Genomic DNA, 18,996 nt, shown 5'->3' on the forward strand with positions numbered 1-18,996 from the left:
CTTCTTAGCCTCATCCATCAAAGGACAGACAGAAGAAGCAAGAAGAAGCACGGTCTCAAAGTGACTAAAACAAAAACAATATTACAGAAAGCTAATCACTATGTAAAAGCAGAAAGGTATGTCCCAGAGGAAAGGATAAGATAAAATCTCAGAAAAACAACTAAACAAAGTGGAGATAGACAACCTTCCAGAAAAATAATTCAGAATATTGATAGTGATGATCCAGGATCTTGGGGAAAGAATGGAAGTAAAGATTGAGAAGAGGCAAGAAATGTTTACCAAAGACCTATAAGAACTAAAGAGCAAACAGAGAAGAATAATACACTAGAAGGAATGAACAACAGAATAACCGAGGCAGAATAATGGATAAATGACAGAATGGTGGAAATCACTGCCACAAAACAGAATATAGAAAAAAGAATGCAAAGAAATGAAGACAGCCTAAGAGACCTCTGGGATTACATTAAACACACCAGCATTTACATTATAGAGGTCCCAGAAGTAGAAGAGAGAGAGAGAAAGCACCTAAGAAAATATTTGAAGAGATAATAGTTGAAAATTCCAGAACATAGGAAATGAAATAGTCAACCAAGTACAGCAAGCACAGAGTCCCAGGCAGGATAAACCCAAGAAGGAATACAGCAAGACACATAATAATCAAACTAACAAAAATTAAAGACAGGTAAAATATTAAAAGCAATAAGGGGAAAATGACAAATGACATACAAGGGAACTCCCATCAAGATATCAGCTGATTTTTCAACAGAAACTCTACAAGCCAGAAGGGAATGGCATGATATATTTAAAGTGATGAACAGGAAGAACCTACAACCAAGAATACTTTACCCAGCAAGACTCTCCTTCAGACTTTATAGAGAAATTAAAAGCTCTCCAGATAAGCAAAAGTTAAGAGAATTCAGCACGACCAAACCAGCTTTACAACAAATGCTAAAGGAACTCCTCTAAGCAAGAAACACAAGAGAAGGAAAAGGCCTACAGAAAATAAACCCAAAACAATTAAGAAAACAGTAATAGGATCATACATAATTACCTTGAATGCAAATGGATTAAATGCACCAACCATAAGACATACACTGGCTGGGTGGATGAAACTATGTGCATGTATGCACTTCCACTTACCACATCATTCTGCTTGACCTCCCCCAAAGTTGTATGTAATTATTTTATATTGTTAAGTTAATCACATTCCCATTATGGCTCAAAATTATAATTATCTTTTATTTTTTGTCTGGCTACTGATTGTGAAAACTGATAAACATCTTTTCCTCTTGTGATTATGTAACAATTACTCACTTAATACCATTGTATCATGACTGGTCAACAGAAAAAAAAAAATAGAACTCTGTATCACCAAAACTAGGATTTAATGGGTAAACCTGTAATCACTTTTTAAAATCCAGATACATATCAGAATTATATTGGAATTTTTTTAAAAATATCAATGCTCAGGTATTGCTTTTTTTCTCCAGAGCTCCAGATATGTTTCTAATGAGTACTCATGTTTAAAAACAACTGGGTTATATGATGATCTTTCACTTTTATCTAGTTTGTTTCACTTTTCTATTTCATATTCAGTGTTCCCATTTCATTTAGTTTATGTTCTCCAATTTCTTCATCTCTTCTTTTTTTATGTTCTTTCTCAAGTCTTTATCAAGTGTAGCAGAAAAGCTTTTGTATACATATATATATGTATAATATATATATATTTAAACATTTATGAATTTTTGCCTAATTAAAAGAATTATGACATTTTGATTCCACTTGTTTGACTTAATATACATAGAATGTGAGATTTCTCATTAAAAATAGACATGCAACAAGAAACAAAGATTTACTGTATAGCATAGGGAACCGTGGCCCATATCTTATAATAACTTATGAGGAAAATTATTTCTAAAATACTATATGTGTATTTGTATAACTGAATCACCTTGAAACATTTTAAGTAAACTATACTTTAATAATCGGAGAAGGCAATGGCACCCCACTCCAGTACTCTTGCCTGGAAAATTCCATGGATGGAGGAGGCTGGTCGGGTCGCTAAGGGTCCATGTGGTCGCTAAGAGTCGGACACAATTGAGCGACTTCACTTTCATTTTTTCACTTTCATGCATTGGAGAAGGAAATGGCAACCCACTCCAGTGTTCTTGCTTGGAGAATCCCAGGGACGGGGGAGCCTGGTGGGCTGACGTCTATGGGGTCGCACAGAGTTGGACACGACTGAAGTGACTTAGCAGTAACAGTATACTTTAATTATATATATATATATATTTTAAAAGACTGTATGAATATATTTTCTTTTCTTTTTTTTATTTAAAATGCATATCACAAAACAATAAGGATGGTAAAACTATATGTTAGGCATATAACCTAAAGATATAATGTATATGACAATAGGAGCACAATGGAGGAAGGAAAAACTTGAGCTGTACTGGAAGAAGATTTCTATATTTTACTGGAAGCAAATCACTGTTAACCTGAAGTAAACTGTAATACATTAAGATGCATAGGGAGTCAATATAGTGGAGCAGAAGGACTTGAGTTCACCTCTTCTCATGAAAATACTGAAATCACAACTTACTGCTGAACAACCATTGACAGAAGAGACTTGAACCTACCAAAAAATATATTCAACATCCAAAGATAAACAGGAAACCACACAAGGATTGTAGGAGGGGACACCTCATGATGTAATCAAATCCCATACCCACTGGGTGAGCAACTCACAAACTGGAAAATAGTTAGACCATGTGGACTTAATTGATATTTGTAGAACATATGAGGCATCAGAATACACATTCTTCTCAAGAGCACATGGAACATTTTTCAGGATAGATCGCATGCTAGGCCACAAAGGAGGCCTTGGTAAATTTAAGAAAACTGAAATCATATCAAGCATCTTTTCCAACCACAGTACTACGAGATTAAAAATTATTTAAAACACACACATTAAAAAAACTACAAAAAACACAAATATGTGGACGCTGAACAATATGCTACTTTAGTATAACAACTAATGGATCACTGAGGAAATCAAAATATATCTAGAAAAAAAAACGCAAATGAAAACACAAAAATCCAAAACTTATGGGACACAACAAAAGCAGTTCCAAGAGGAAATTTTATAGCAATACAACCTTACCTCATGCAACAAGCAATATCTCAAATAAACAACCTAACTTTACACCTTACATCATATATCAAGGGGCCTCCTCAATGGCTCAGTGGGTAAAGAATCTTCCTGCAATGCAGAAGACACAGGAGACGCAGGTTCAATTTCTGGGTCAGGAAGATTCCCTGAAGGAGGAAATGGCAACCCACTTCAGTATTCTTGCATGAAAAATCCCCAGGATGAGGAACTTGGCAGGCTATAGTCCATGCAGTTGCAAAGAGTCAGACAAGACTGAGTGACTAATCACAGCACAGCATAACCTTACACCTAAAGCAACTAGAGAAAGAAGAACAAACAAAACCCAAGTACTGGTAGGAAAGAAATCATAACAATCAAAGCAGAAACAAATGAAATATAGATAAAGAAAACAATATAAAAGATCAATGAAATGAAAAGGACCTACTGTATAGCGTAGGGAAGTCTACTCATTATTCTGTAACAACCTACATAGGAAAAGAATCTGGAAAAGAATGGATAAATGTATATGTATAACTGAGCCACTTTGCTATACATCCAAGATTAACACAACATTGTAAACAACTATACTTCAATATAAAATAAAAACTAAATTTAAATCGATGCATAGTTTAACTCATAATATTATAATAATTTTAAAATACGGTGTAAAAAACAAAATGAAAGACAATTTAAATGGTCTACAGTTACATATTTGTTTAGCACAAAGAAAGCAGTAAAGAAGAAGAGAGGTACAAAAGAAACAAAACATAGCAAAATCAAATAACAAAATGACAGATAAATTCAACCATATGAGTAATTGTATTACATATAAACAAACATTTCAATCAAAAAGAAATTGTCAGACTGAATTTTTTTAATGGTAGCCCCTGCAAAAAACAACAAATGAGAGCTGAAAGTGGCCACATCAATACCAGTCAAAAAAGATTCTAACACAAAAATATTACTAAAAAAAAAGAGGGAGATATAATAATGATGAAAGTTCTATTCACATGAATGTTATAATAATTATAAAATACATGTGCTTAACAACAGATCTCCAAGACATATGAAACAAAAACTAGTACATGTGAAAAGAAAATATACAATTTAACAGTGATAGGTGAAGACTTCAATACCCCACTATCAACAATTGATATAAATTATACAGAATATAGGTAATGTATAAAACTTAAACAAAACTATTGACAAGCATGATGTATCTGATATTTGTAGAATTCTCCACCAAACAAAAGCAGAATGCACATACTTTTCAAGCACAAGTAGAATATTCTCCAGAAAAGACAAAATGCAAGACTATAAACAAAGACTCAATAAAATTACAAGGACTGATATATGAAAAATATATTCTATGACAATTGAACTAAATTAAAAATAAAAAATGGAAAGAAATATAGACAACCCACAAATATTGGTAACTTAAAAAACACACTTCTCAATAATCCATATGTCAAAAACAATACCATATTTAAATACCTCTCAAAAACCACTAACATCAACTTTGCTTCTCTTGCCTATTTTGAAGAACAATCTACTTTGACTATTTTATAGACTTGTCAAGATTGTCTAGGTGAAGATTTACAAACAGTGATAAAAGCAAAATATGTGGCTCTAATGAATCATGTTCTGATTTACGTAGAATGAAAAGAAAAATTAAATAAACCTAGAATCATTTCATAAATGAAAATATTACAAATAAATTGCTAACAAATCTTTTAAAAATAAATTATAAGAAAAAATAGCAAATATTTTGAACAGATGAAAATAAAAGAAGAGTATCAGTAATAAAGGATGCAGAGAAATGATGCTTGGGGGAAATTTGTAGCTAAAATGCTTATGTAAAATAAGAAAGATCTCATTAATAACCTAAGGTTCCACTTTAAGAACACAGGAGGCAAAGAGAGAATATCAAATCAAGAGCCAATAGAAGAAATTAAATAATAAAGATTAGAGCAGAAATCAATGAAATAGAAATCAAAAAATGTACAAAGAAAATTAATGAAAGTAATTTGACCTCCAAGCAGCAGCCATGGAAACCTTATGGTCTGCCTGAAAGCATCTGAATCTATGGAGAGGATCATTAAAATAAGAAGACTTAGGTGGCAAAGTAGCAAGAGGAAATGAGGAACTGAGAGTCTAGTGAAAAGAAGCTTGTTGGAAATGGATTTTCTTTCTGGCTAGCAGAATAGCCTGAGAAAAAATTTTAAAGGTCAAGAATTTTTTAATTTTTATTTATTTTTAACTGAGGGATAATTGCTTTACAGTACTGTGTTGGTTTTTGTCAAACATTAACACGTATCAGAAAGCCTGAGAACTTTAATACATACACATCTATAAGGGAAGAAGCAAAGAGGATGGTAATGAAAAAATGAAATGTCTTTGTCACTGAGAGAATAGACAGTTTTAGATGAAATGCACTAAACTCTAAAGCTTAGAAAGTAAGATCTTAAGGCTTCCCAACTTTAAAAAATATTTCCAATTCAAGAGTTTATCCAATTACTTAATATGAAAAAATAAAGTCAATGAAATTAATATTTCCTTTTAAAAATAAATATCAAAAAAGTAGACAAACTTTACCTAGGCTAACCAAGAAAAAAGAGAGAAGACACAAATCATCAAAATCAGAAATAGAAAGGGGGATATCTCTAATGATAGCACTGAAATAAAAAGTATTATAAGGCAATATTACAAACAATTTATGCCAAAAATTAAGAAAATTTGGATGAAATAGGCAAATTCATAGAAAACAAAAACTAGTAAAATTTACTCAAGAAGAACTAGAATACCTAAATAGGCCAAAGAAAATGAATTAGGAAAAACAAAGAAATATATAAAACTTTTCCACAATTTAATTTCATGCCCAGATGGCTTCACTGGAAACTTTTATTGAATATTTAAAAACAATCTTTCACAAACTCTTCTACACAGAATTCTTTGCAACCCATTCTGTCGCACTCATTCAGTGTGATGCTCATAACAAATCCAGACAAAACATACATGAAAACTATATAGATCAATATCCCTCGTGAATATAGATGTAAAAATTCTCAAAGAATAATAGTAAACTTAACTCAACAACTTATTACAACATGATCAAGTGAGGTTTACTTCGGGAATACAAAGCAGACTTAACATCTGAAAATCAGTAAATGTAGTATACCATAATAATAGATTCAAAGTTTAAACAATATATACGGCCATCTTAATAGATACAGATAAAAGTTGAAAAAATCCAATTTTAAATTTCACAACAAATAAGGAATATATCCTAATATATTTCTCAGCTTAATAAAGGACATCTATATATAGCCAAAAAAAAAAAAAAAAAAAAAACCTACAACTAACACTATGCATAATGGTGAAAAACTAAATCCATTTCCCCCAAGATCAGATATAAGATATGAATGTTAATACTCCTCACTTCAACATCAAACTAGGGATTCTACCTAACAAGACAGGAAAAAATTAAGAGAAGAGGGAAAGAGGGTATTTGGAGGAAAGGAAGGGGGAAAATGTGAGCTAGTTAAAGGCATCAGATCAGAAAAGAAATTAAAATGTCTTTGCAGATGACATGAAAAGAATTTCCAAAGGATATAAAAACAACTACTAAACTAACGAATGGATTCATCAAGGTCCCAGGATATAATGTTATTATTAAAAAATTTGTATTTCCATGTAATGTTAATATGCAATCAGAATATATTAGGTTGTTGCAAAAGTAATGGTGGTTTTGCACTGTTGAAATTTGCCATTTGATATTGGAATACATTCTTAAATAAATGTGGTTGTGTTGTACATCATTTTAATGCACATTTCTCACTTTATGTTTTTTTGCTAATAACATTACTTGCTGTTTATTTTATATTTATTTTAGACTAGGGAAATGATGTTAAATAAAAAGCAAATTTGAGTGATTTTCTTTAGTTCATAAATGTTCATAAAGCAGCAGAGACAACTCACAACATCTGCAATGCATTTGGCCCAGTAAACACTAACAAATGTGCAGTGCAGTGGTGATTCAAGAAGTTTTACAAAGGAGATGAGAAGCTTGAAGGTGAACAGCATAGTGGCCAGCCTTTGGAAGTTGACAATGACAAACTGAGAGCTATCATTGAAGCTGACCCTCTTACAACTACACTAGAAAATGCCCAAGAATTCAATGTCAACTGTTCTATAGTCATTTGGCATTTGAAGCAAATTGGAAAGGCAAAAAAGCTCAATAAGTGGGTGCCTCATGAGTTGACTGAAAATTAAGGGGGGGGGAAATGTCGTTTTGAAGTGTTTTCTTCTCTTATTCTATGCAACATCAATGAACCATTTCTCCATCAGATTGTGAGACAAAAAGTGGATTATATACAATTGGCAATGACCAGCTCAGTGGTTGGACTGAGAAGAAGCTCCAAAGCACTTTCCAAAGCCAAACTTGCACCAAAAAATGGTCATAGTCACTGTTTGGTGGTCTGCTGGCCATCTGATCCTTTACAGCTTTCTGAATTCCTGTGAAATAATTACATCTGAGAACTATGCTCAGCAAATCAATGAGCTGCATTGAAATCTGCAACACCTGCAACTGGCATTGGTCAACAGAATGGGCCCCATTCTTCTGCATGACAACACCAGACCACACGTCACACAACCAACACTTCAAAAGTTGAATGAATTGGGCTGCAACGTTTTGCCTCATTTGCCATTCTTCAAGCATCTCAACAACTTTTTGCTTTCCAAGGGTTCATTGAATCCTGAAGCACAGATTTTTATGTAACAAGAATAAATAAACTTATTTCTCATTGGCAAAAATGTGTTAATTATAATGGTTCCTATTTCAATTAATAAAGATGTGTTTGAGCCTAATTATAATGATTTAAAATTTAGGGTCTGAAATCACAATTAGGTTTGCACCAATCTAATAAAATTTTTAAAAAAAAATTATATTCACAATATCATCGAAAAGAATATAACACACAGTTATAAATTTTGCCTAAGGGGGCAAATGACCTATACTCCAAAAACTATATACAAGATGTTGAAAAAAGAAATCGAAGATGACACAGATGGAAAGATATACCATGTTCTTAGGTTGGAAGAATTAATATTGTGAAAATGACTATACTACACAAAATAATCTATGGATTCAATGCAATCCTTATCAAATTATCAATGGCATTTTTCACAAAACTAGAATTTTAAAATTTTACATTTGTATGATGATACAAAAGACCTTGAGTACTCAAAGCAATCTTGAGAAAGAAAAACAAACATGGAGTAAAAAGTTCCCTGGCTTCAGAATATACTACAAAGCCACAGTAATCAAAACAGTATGGTACTGCATAAAAACAGAACTATCGATCAATGAAATAGGACAAAATGCCCAGAAATAAACCCATGCACCTCTGGTTAATTAATCTATGACAAAGGAGGCAAAAATATACAGTGGAGAAAGGACAATCTCTTCAATAAATGGTGTTAGGAAAACTGGACAGCTACATGTAAAAGAATGAAATTAGAATATCCTTTAACACCATACACCAAAAAAACAAACTCCAATCAAAATGGATTAAAGATCTAAGTGTAAGACATTACTGTAAAACTCTTAGAGGAAAACATAGGCAGAACACTCTTTGACATAAATTGCAGCAATGTATCTCTGATCTATGTCCTAGAGTAGTGGAAATGAAAGAAAAATAAATAAATGGTACCATATTAAACTCAAAAATTTTGCACAGCAAAGGTAACCAGAAACAAAGCAAATATATAATCCATAAAATGGGAGAAAATATGTGCAGCAGATACAACAAACAAGGGAATAATCTCCAAAGTTTACAAACAGCTCATGCAGCTCAATATAAAAAAAAAAACTAATCAAAAATGAGCAGAAGACCTAAATAGACTTTTCTCCAGAGAAGACACACAAATAGTCAAGAGGCACATGAAAAGATGCTCAACATCACTAATTACTAGAGAAATGAAAATCAAAGCTACAATAAGATATCACCTCACACCAGTCAGAATGGCCATCATCAAAAATGCTGATGATGCCATCACCTATTTGCAGGGCAGCAATGGAGATGCAGAAATAGAGAACAGACTTGAGGAAATGGGGAGGGGAAGGAGAGGGTGGGACAAATGGAGAGAGCAGCATGGAAACATTTATACTACCATATGGAAAACAGATAGTAGGAATTTACTGTATGTATGACTCAGGGAGCTCAAACTGGTGCTCTATGACAACCTAGAAGTGTGGGATGGGGTGGGAGTTGGGAGGGAGGTTCAAGAGGAAGGGGACATTGGTATACCTATGGTTGAGTCATGTTGATGCATGGCAGAAACCAACACAATATTGCAAAGCAATTATCCTTCAATTAAAGACAAATCAATTAAAAGCAAAAAAAAATAGAAATAGAGTCACAGATGTAGAAAACAAAATTATGGTTATCAGGAGGTAAGAGTGGAGGGATAAACTGGGAGATTGATATTGACATATACACACCACTATATATAAAACAGATAACTAATATGGACCTACTCTATAACATAGGACATTCTACTCAATATTTTTTAATGGCCTATATGGAAAAAGAATCTAAAAATGAGTGGATATACATATATGTATAACTGATTCACTTTTCTGTACAGCAGAGACTAACAAAACATTGCAAATCAAGTACACTCCATTAAAAATTAATCTAAAAAAAAATGCTGAAGAGGGTGTGGAGAAAGGGAACCCTCCTACACTATTGGTGGAAATATAAACTGGTACAGCTACTATGGAGAACAGTACGTTCAAAGAATGTTTTCCCATATTGCCTTTTTAAAAAACTAAAAACCATTATACACCTACTAAGAAAACTAAGATCATGGCATTTGGCCCCATCACTTCATGGCAAATAGATGGGGAAACAGTGGAAACAGTGACAGACTTTATTTTGGGGGTCTCCATAATCACTGCAAATGGTGACTGCAGCCATGAAATTAAAAGGCACTTGCTCCTTGGAAGAAAAGTTAAGACCAACCTAGACAGCATATTAAAAAGCAGAGATGTTACTTTGCCAACAAAGTTTCATCTAGTCAAAGCTATGGTTTTTCCAATAGTCATGTATGAATGTGAGAGTTGGACTAAAAGGAAAGCTGAGCACCGAAGAATTGATGTTTTTGAACTGTGGTGCTGAAGAAGACTCTTGAGAGTCCCTTGGACTGCAAGGAGATCCAATCAGTCCATCCTAAAGGAAATCAGTCCTGAATATTCATTGGAAGGACTGATGCTGAAGCTGAAACTCCAACACTTTGGCCACCTGATCCAAAGAATTGACTCTGGAAAAGACCATGATCCTGGGAATGATTGAAGGCAGGAGGAGAAGGGGATGACAGAGGATGAGATGGTTGGATGGCATCACCAACTCAATGGACATGAGTTTGAATAAACTCCAGGAATTGGTGATGGACAGGGAGGCCTGGCATGCTGCAGTCCATGGGGTTGCAAAGAGTCATAAACGACTGAGTGACTGAACTGAACTGACTGATACACCTACTAGAATGTCTATAATCAAAATGAATGACAATATATGACAATGATGATGTAAAGAAACTGGAATCTACTATATTACTGGTAGGAATGTAAAATGGTACAACCACTGTGGAAAACATTTTAGCAGTTTCTTAATAAGTTAAAGCAATGATAAGACCTATTATCTACCTAAAATAAAACATATGTCCACACAAAAATTCATACACAAATATACATAAATTTTTATGAAAATAGGTAAATAAAATATAGTATATCCATATAGCAGAATGTTATTCAGCAATAAAACAAATGAGTCTAAGGTACATGGATGAACCTCAACATCATTATTCTCATTTAAAGAAGCCAACAGAAAATAGTACACAATATATGATTCCTTTTAGATGAAATGTACAGGAAAGGCAACTCAATAGAAAAAGGATCAGTGATTGCCTAGAGCTGGAGTTGTGAGCTAGAAATGACTATAAGGGATCATGAGGGTCATGGGAATGAAACATTCAAAATTTACTAAAAATTATTGAACTGTAAATGTAAAAGGAATTAATTTTATAATATATAAATTATATCTCAAGTTGTTTTAAATATTCCAGCATTTACCCTATCAGACAAAGAGAAGTATGAAATTGAGAACAATATGCCAAAGCCTAGATGAGATAGCAGTTTACATCTTGAATAAACATACAGTTGAGGCAGCGACTTTCAAAAGCCAATCATAAAATAGTAACTAGAATTTCCCCCTCAATAGTCTATATGTTTGTGCATAAAGAAAGCACAAAATAGAAAAGGTGAAGTTTTGAGTAGGAAATTGATGAAGTAGAATATGATTCATATCTCTTTGATGTATTTGGAGGGGCTATGTGAGTTATTACACCTATGTAATCTATTATGAATTAAAGACAGATTTCAATGATACAAGGGACCTGTTTAAAAATAATTAATTAAAAAGTGCTAGTTTTAATCAAGAGAATAGTGAATATTGAATGGATTTGTAATCAACAAGTTAAGGTGATTAATGTGAAACATTTGGTGTGTTTGAAGTAATCCTTTGGGGAACAGTATTTTTTATATAGTAAATCTTTGTATTTGAGGAGGTACATGTTTGTGAATCAACTCCCAAGATAAAAGTTATTGTGAATAACTTTGTGACAACAATTATAACTAAAACAATACATGTTATTCATTCTTTTCTTTGATACAGTCTTTCCCATTATAAGAGATTATTTAAATATTACACAAAAGGAATAGACTATCAAGATATTTCCCTATAAACTTTTTGTAACAAGTCATTTTGCTCTAAGCCCAAATTAGAGTAAATTCTACTTTACAGCAAATGAAATTAGAGAAAGTTTACAAACCACAAAGGTTATTCAAGAAAAAAAAAAACAGCAACCAAATAAACAAGTTTATTAAATATTATTTAAGTGCCTGAGATAAAACTTGGTTTAACTTAAAATAGTCTAATTTCAACCCCCATAATTTTCCACTCTGAATATGTACAAAGACTTACAAACTTTGGGCTTTTTTCATTCAGTAAATAAAATGTGAAATATAAAAATCGGGTCTTTGAACTATTGCAAAAGTTCAACAAAAGACTTACCTCCATCAGAACAAAGAGTGCTGCAAAGAACAGAAGGGTTGCCCATTCCACTCTGTGTAGAATTATCTCAAAATCATGGATATCAGCTAAAATTAGCAACCAGATGGCACCTAGAATAGCAATCCATCCTGAAAAACAAGTAAACAGACTTATAGTTTAATTGTTAAAATGCTAATTCTTCATCTTCAGATTTCTTTTTTAATTGAAGATAATTGATATTCTGCAAACTGAACACACTTAACATGTATCTTTTGGCTAATACATATACCAAAGAAAACAACAGCCATCAGGATAATGAATATATCCACCATGCCAGCACTTTACTCATGTCCATATTCTTTTCTCCCTCTCCCTCCTCCTGTCACCCCATCCCACCCCCAGGAGACCATTCATTGCTTTCCTTTCATTGCATAGTTTTTATATTTTCTATAAATGCAATCATATAACACTTATTTTTTTTTAACAGACTGCTTCCATTCAATACAATTATTTTAAGATTCTTCAACCTTGGTGTGTTCATTCTTCAATTCTTCAGTGTTGGTATTTCATTCTTCTTTTTTCTTAAGTATGGCTATGCCACAGTGCACATAATCATTCACCTTTGATGGACACTTGCATTGCTTCCAGTGTTTGGCTATTACAAATGAATGTGCTATGAACTTTCATATAAATTATATATATGTACATTATGCTTTCAGTTATCTTGGATCAATATCTAGGGACAGAATTGTTGAATTATATGATAGGCTAGTTTATGGAATATTTGTGTTTTAAGAAACTGTGAAACTACTTCCCAAAATGGTTGTAACATTTTACAATTCCACCAGTAGTATATGGGAATGCCCATTTCTCCATATTTTCAACACTTAGATTTTTTTATTTTCCAGTGGGCATAAAATGGTATCTCATTATGGTTTCAAATTGCATCCCTCTAATGACTAATGATGTTGAGCATCTTTTCATGTACTTATTTGCCATTCATATATGCTCTTTCATGAAGTTTTTGTTCAAATAGGCTGAGCACATTTTTTTCTAAGCAAATAAAACTCAAAATAATTAGAAAAAAATGTGCTGGATCAGAAATCAATGAAATGAAGATAGAAAATTATCAGTGAAAAGCAATAATACCAAAACTTGGTTCCTTGAGAAGATCAAGAAGATTGGTAAAGCTTGGTCAATCTAAATAGGATGAAAAGTAAAAAGGAAATAAAAATGTCAATATCAAGAATAAGATCAGCAATATGGCTTTAGATCATACAGACATAAAAAGTACTAGTTTTCTATAGCTGCCATCACAAAGTACTACAAATGTAGTAGCTTGAAATAGCACCTCTTCATTATATCATGGTTTTCATAGATCAGAAGTATGATGAGCTTAGCTGGTCTCTAATTAGGGCCTCAAAACAAAATCAATGTGTTGGCAGGGCTGCATTTCTTTCTAGAGACTTCAGGACAAAAACTGTTTCCCTACTTATTTCAATTATAGACATAATTCAGTTCCTGCTTATTTTGATTGTAGATATAATTCAATGCAAACTAAAAGTCCCTACTTCCCTACTTGCTATCACCCAGGAGTTTTTCTTAGTTTTAAGAGGCCACCCACATTTCTAGCTCATGACTCACCTCCTCTGTCTTCAAAGCCAACAATGGTGGGTCAAGTCAAGTCACTCTCACAATTCAAATCTCTCCTGCTTCTCCTGCTTCATCTCTCCAATTAACTCTCTTTTCTTCCACTTCCATTTTAAGGGCCAATGTTATTACATTGAGCACACCTGGATAATCTAGGAAAATTTCCCTGTTTTAACATTTGTAACCTTAATTTTACCTGCAAAGTCCCTTCTGCCATGTGACATAACATACACAGGTATTAACATCACATATTAGGATGTAGACACCTTTGAGGGGCCACATATAGGTTAATTTGGGAAGAATTAGCACCTCTATTTATTAAGGTCTCCTTTAGTTTTTCCAAAGAATGTTTTGTAGAAATTCCAGAACTTATGTGGAAATACAAAGGACCTAGAATAACCAACACAAACTTGAAAAAGAAGAGCAAAATTAGAGAACATAAATTACCTAATCAAAACAGTATAGTGTTTTAATATAGTCAAACTGATCAATGGAGAGTCCAGAAATACACCCACAAGTTAAAGATCAGAAAATTTGCAAGAAAAGTTCAACAACAGTTCAGTGAAGAAATTGTAATTATTTTCATGAATGGTGCTGAAACAATTGGATATTCACAAGCAAAAAAATTTCTTACTTTGATCCATTTATCGAATCATACACAAAAGTTAGCTACGTGGACAATGAAAAGGGAAAGTGTTAATCACTCAGTCCTGTCTGACTCTTTGCAACCCCATGGACTGTAGCCCACCAGGCTCCTATGTCTGTGGGATTTCCCAGTCGAGAATACTAGAGTAGGTAGCCATTCCCTTCTCCAAAAGATCTTCCTGACCCAGGGATAGAACCTGTGTCTCCTGCATTGCAGGCAAATTCTTTGCTATCTGAGCCACCAGGAAAACCCACGTAGAAAATAAGGCTAAATGAAAATCTGTAATTTTAAAACTGCTAGAATAAACATATGCAAAAACTTCTTTGATCTTGGGTTAAGTTTTCTTCAGTTCAGTTCAGTTCAGTTCAGTCGCTCACTCGTGTCCAGCTCTTTGTGACCCCATGAATCGCAGCACGCCAGGCCTCCCTGTCCATCACCAACTCCCGGAGTTCACCCAAACTCATGTGCATCAAGTCAGTGATGCTATCCAACCATCTCATCTTCTGTCGTCCCCTTCTCCTCCTGCCCCGAATCCCTCCCAGAATCAGGGTCTTTTCCAGTGAGTCAACTCTTCGCATGAGGTGGCCAAAGTATTGGGATTTCAACTTTAGCATCAGTCCTTCCAATGAATATTCAGGACTGATTTCCTTTAGGATGGACTGGTTGGATCTCCTTGCAGTCCAAGGAACTCTCAAGAGTCTTCTCCAACACCACAGTTTAAAAGCATCAATTCTTCGGTGCTCAGCTTTCCTTTTAGTCCACCTCTCACATCCATACATGACTACTGGTAAAACCATAGCTTTGACTAGATGGACCTTTGTTGGCAAAATAATATCTCTGCTTTTTAATATGCTGTCTAGGTTGGCCTTAACTTTTCTTCCAAGGAGCAAGCGTCTTTTAATTTCATGGCTGCAGTCATCATCTGCAGTGATTTTGGAGCCCCCCAAAATAAAATCTCTCACTGTTTCCATTGTTTTCCCGTCTACTTGCCATGAACTGATGGGACCAGATGCCATGATCTGAATGTTGGGTTTTAAGCCAACTTTTTCACTCTCTTCTTTCACTTTCATCAAGAGACTGTTTAGTTCTTCTTCACTTTATACCATATACAAAAATTAAATGAAATATAGACTTAAATATAAGGCCAAAAACTATAAAACTCCCAAAGAAAACTTAAGGGAAAATCTTTATGACATTGAATTTGCCAATATTTTCTTGGCTACAACACCAAGAGCTCAGGCCACAAAAACTGACAAATGAGACTACATGAAACTTTAAAACCTTTGTTTATCAAAGGACATAATCATTAGAGTAAAAAGGCATCCCATAGAATAGGCGAAAATATCTGGAAATCACATATCTGAAAATGAGTTAATATCCAAAATATAAAGAACTCCTCAGTTCAGTTCAGTTCAGTTCCTCAGTCATGTCTGACTCTTTGTGACCCCATGAAATGCAGCACGCCAGGCCTCTCTGTCCATCACCAACTCCTGAAGCCTACCCAAACTCATGTCCATTGAGTCAGTGATGCCATCCAACCATCTCATCCTCTGTTGTCCCCTTCTCCTCCTGCCTTCAATCTTTCCCAGAACTCCTACGACTGAACACAAAAATCAAATAACCTAATTTAAAATGGCCAGAGGAACTTAACAGACATTTCTCCAAAGATGGTATACAAATGGCCAGTAACCAGATGAAAAGATTTCCCAGCATGACTAATCATTGGAGAGATGCATATCAAAATGACAATGAGAAATCATCTTTCACCTGTTATGATGACTACTATCAAAAGGCAGGAAAAAATGTTGGTGGGGATGTGTAGAAATTCAAACACTTATGCACTATTGGTGTTTCTAAAGTGATTCAACAATTATGGAAAATAGTATGGAAGTTCCTCAAAATACTTAAAGTGTAACAACCATTTGATCCAGCAAACTCTCTTTTGGGTGTACATCCAAAAGAACTGAAGCAGGGTCTCAAAAATTATTTGCATACCCACGTTCATAGAACACTATTCATAATAGTCAAGAGGTAGAATCAACCCAAATACCCATTAATGGATGAGTGTATAAACAAAAATGGTATAGTCATATAATAGAATATATAATTCAGACTTAAAAAGGAAGGAATTTGTATCACATTCTACAGCATGGGTGAACCTTGGGAATTTTATGCTAAGTGAAATAAGCCAGTCACTAAAAGATAAGTACTGTATCATTTCACTTTTATGAAGTGTCTAAAGTAGTCAAATTCATAAAAAAAAAAAAAAAGAGTGTAGAATTGTGGTTACCAAGGTATTTCATGAATAAAAGTTTCAGATTTGGAAGACAAAAAATTCTGAAGATCCATGTCACAGCAATGTGAATATATACTTAAAAGTACTAAAGTATGCACTTTAAAATGGCTAACACAGTAAAGAAGAATAAAAATAGGAAGAAGAGGGGAGAGAGGGAGAAGGAAGGAGGAGGAGGAAGAGGAAAAGAAAGAAGAAGAGGAGGGGAGGGGAGGGAGGAAAGAGAGGAGGAGAAGGTAGGGAAGGAGGGGGAAAAGAAGAAAAAGAAACCAAAGTCTCAAACTGAAAAGTATAATAACTGAAACAAAGATTCACTAGAGTTCAAAAGAAAATTTTAGCATGCAAAAGAAAGAATTGATGGATTTAAAAATAGGACAATTGAAAGTATTGACTCTGAGGAGCAGAAAGAGTGAAGAAAAGTGAACACAGACTAACAAATGGACAAACATATGGGAGTTCCAGAAGGACAAGAGAAAGGGGAAGAAAGAATATTTGAAGAAATAATGGCAGAAATTTGCAAATAAGAGATTATAAATAAAATAGAGAATATCAACAAAACCAAAATTTGCTTCTTTATAAAGATCAACTAAATTGACAAACTGTTAGCTATAATCACAAAGAAAAAAGAGAATGCAAAAAAAAAAAAATCAGAAATGAAAGTGGAGACATTACTATAAAAAATAGTATAAATATAAAAAATATAAAAAAATAAAAAATATAAGAGATTACTATTAACAATTATACATCAACAAATTAGATAACCAGATGAAATGAACAAACTTAAAGAAGCACAAATACCTAAACTGTCTCAGAAATAAATATAAATCTTTACAGATTTAAAGCAAGAGATTGAATCACTAATCAAAAACCCCCTAGCAGTGAGTAGTACAGAACCAGATGACTTCACTGGTTGTTGTAGTTGTTATTCTTTAGTCACAAAGTTGTATCTGACTCTTTATGACCCCATGAACTATAGCTTCCAGACTCCTCTGTCCATGGGATTTCCCAGACAAGAATATTGAAGTCACTGGTGTGAATTCTACCAAACATTTAAAGGAGAATTATACCAAATCTTCTCAAATTCTTCCAAAAATATAAGAGGAGGGAATACTTCTAAGAGGCCAGCATTACTCTAATACCAGAGCCAGATAAAGGCATCAGAAGAAAAGCACTTTTGAGACCCATAATTCCTTATGATTATAGATGAAAAATTATCAAAAAATATTAACAAATGAAATCCAACAGCATATTAAAAGGATTGGACCTAAGAACGTGGTCAACATAGGAAAATCAATGTTATACACCACATTTATACTATTCATGGGGATCTCAAGGCAAGAATGCTGACGTGGTTTGCCATTCCCTTCTCCAGTGGACCACGTTTTGTTAGAACTCTCCACCATGACACATCAGTCTTGCCAAAGCAGACACAATGCCCAGTTGTAGATGTGGCTTTGGGTGAAAGTAAAGTCTGTTACTGTAAAGAACAGTATGCATAGGAATGTGGAATATTAGGTCCATGAATCAAGGTAAGTTGGAAGTGGTCAAACAGGAGATGGCAAGAGTGAACGTCGACATTCTAGTAATCAGTGAACTAAAATGGACTGGAATGGGTGAATTTAATTCAGATGACCATTATATATATTACTGTGGGCAAAAATCCCTTAGAAGAAATGGAGTAGCCCTTAGAGTCAACAACAGAGTCTGAAATGCATTACTTGGATGCAATCTCAAAATGACAGAAGGATCTCAGTTCGTTTCCAAGGCAAGCCATTCAACATCATAGTAATCCAAGACTATGCCCCAACCACTGATGCAAAGAAGCTGAAGTTGAATGGTTCTATGGAGACCCACAAGACCTTCTAAAACTAACACCAAAAGAAAGATGTCCTTTTCATCATAGAAGACTGGAATGCAAAAGTAGAAAGTCAAGAGATACCTGGAGTAACAGGCATATTTGGCCTTGGAGTACAAAATGAACCCAGGAAAGGGCTAATAGCATTTTTCAAGACAACACACTGGTCATAGAAAACCCCATCTTCCAACAACGAAAGAGAGGATTCTACACATGGACATCACCAGATGGTTAACACTGAAATCAGATTGATTACATTCTTTGCGCCTGAAGATGGAGAAGATCTAT

General features: G+C 33.9%; 1 protein-coding gene across 5 annotated transcripts in view; it reads right to left on the reverse strand.

The window, feature by feature from the left end:
- OCA2 (OCA2 melanosomal transmembrane protein) overlaps nucleotides 1-18,996 on the reverse strand; it is a 293,422-nt gene that overhangs the window by 85,664 nt on the left and 188,762 nt on the right. For all 5 annotated transcript variants that reach the window (XM_061431337.1, XM_061431332.1, XM_061431331.1 and 2 more), the window contains one exon: nucleotides 12,286-12,413. In XM_061431337.1, coding sequence (XP_061287321.1) covers nucleotides 12,286-12,413 — 128 coding nt within the window. The remainder of the gene's footprint in view (nucleotides 1-12,285; nucleotides 12,414-18,996) is intronic.

This window comes from Bos javanicus, chromosome 2 (genome assembly GCF_032452875.1).
Source record: "Bos javanicus breed banteng chromosome 2, ARS-OSU_banteng_1.0, whole genome shotgun sequence".
NCBI classification, from domain to species: Eukaryota; Metazoa; Chordata; class Mammalia; order Artiodactyla; family Bovidae; genus Bos; species Bos javanicus.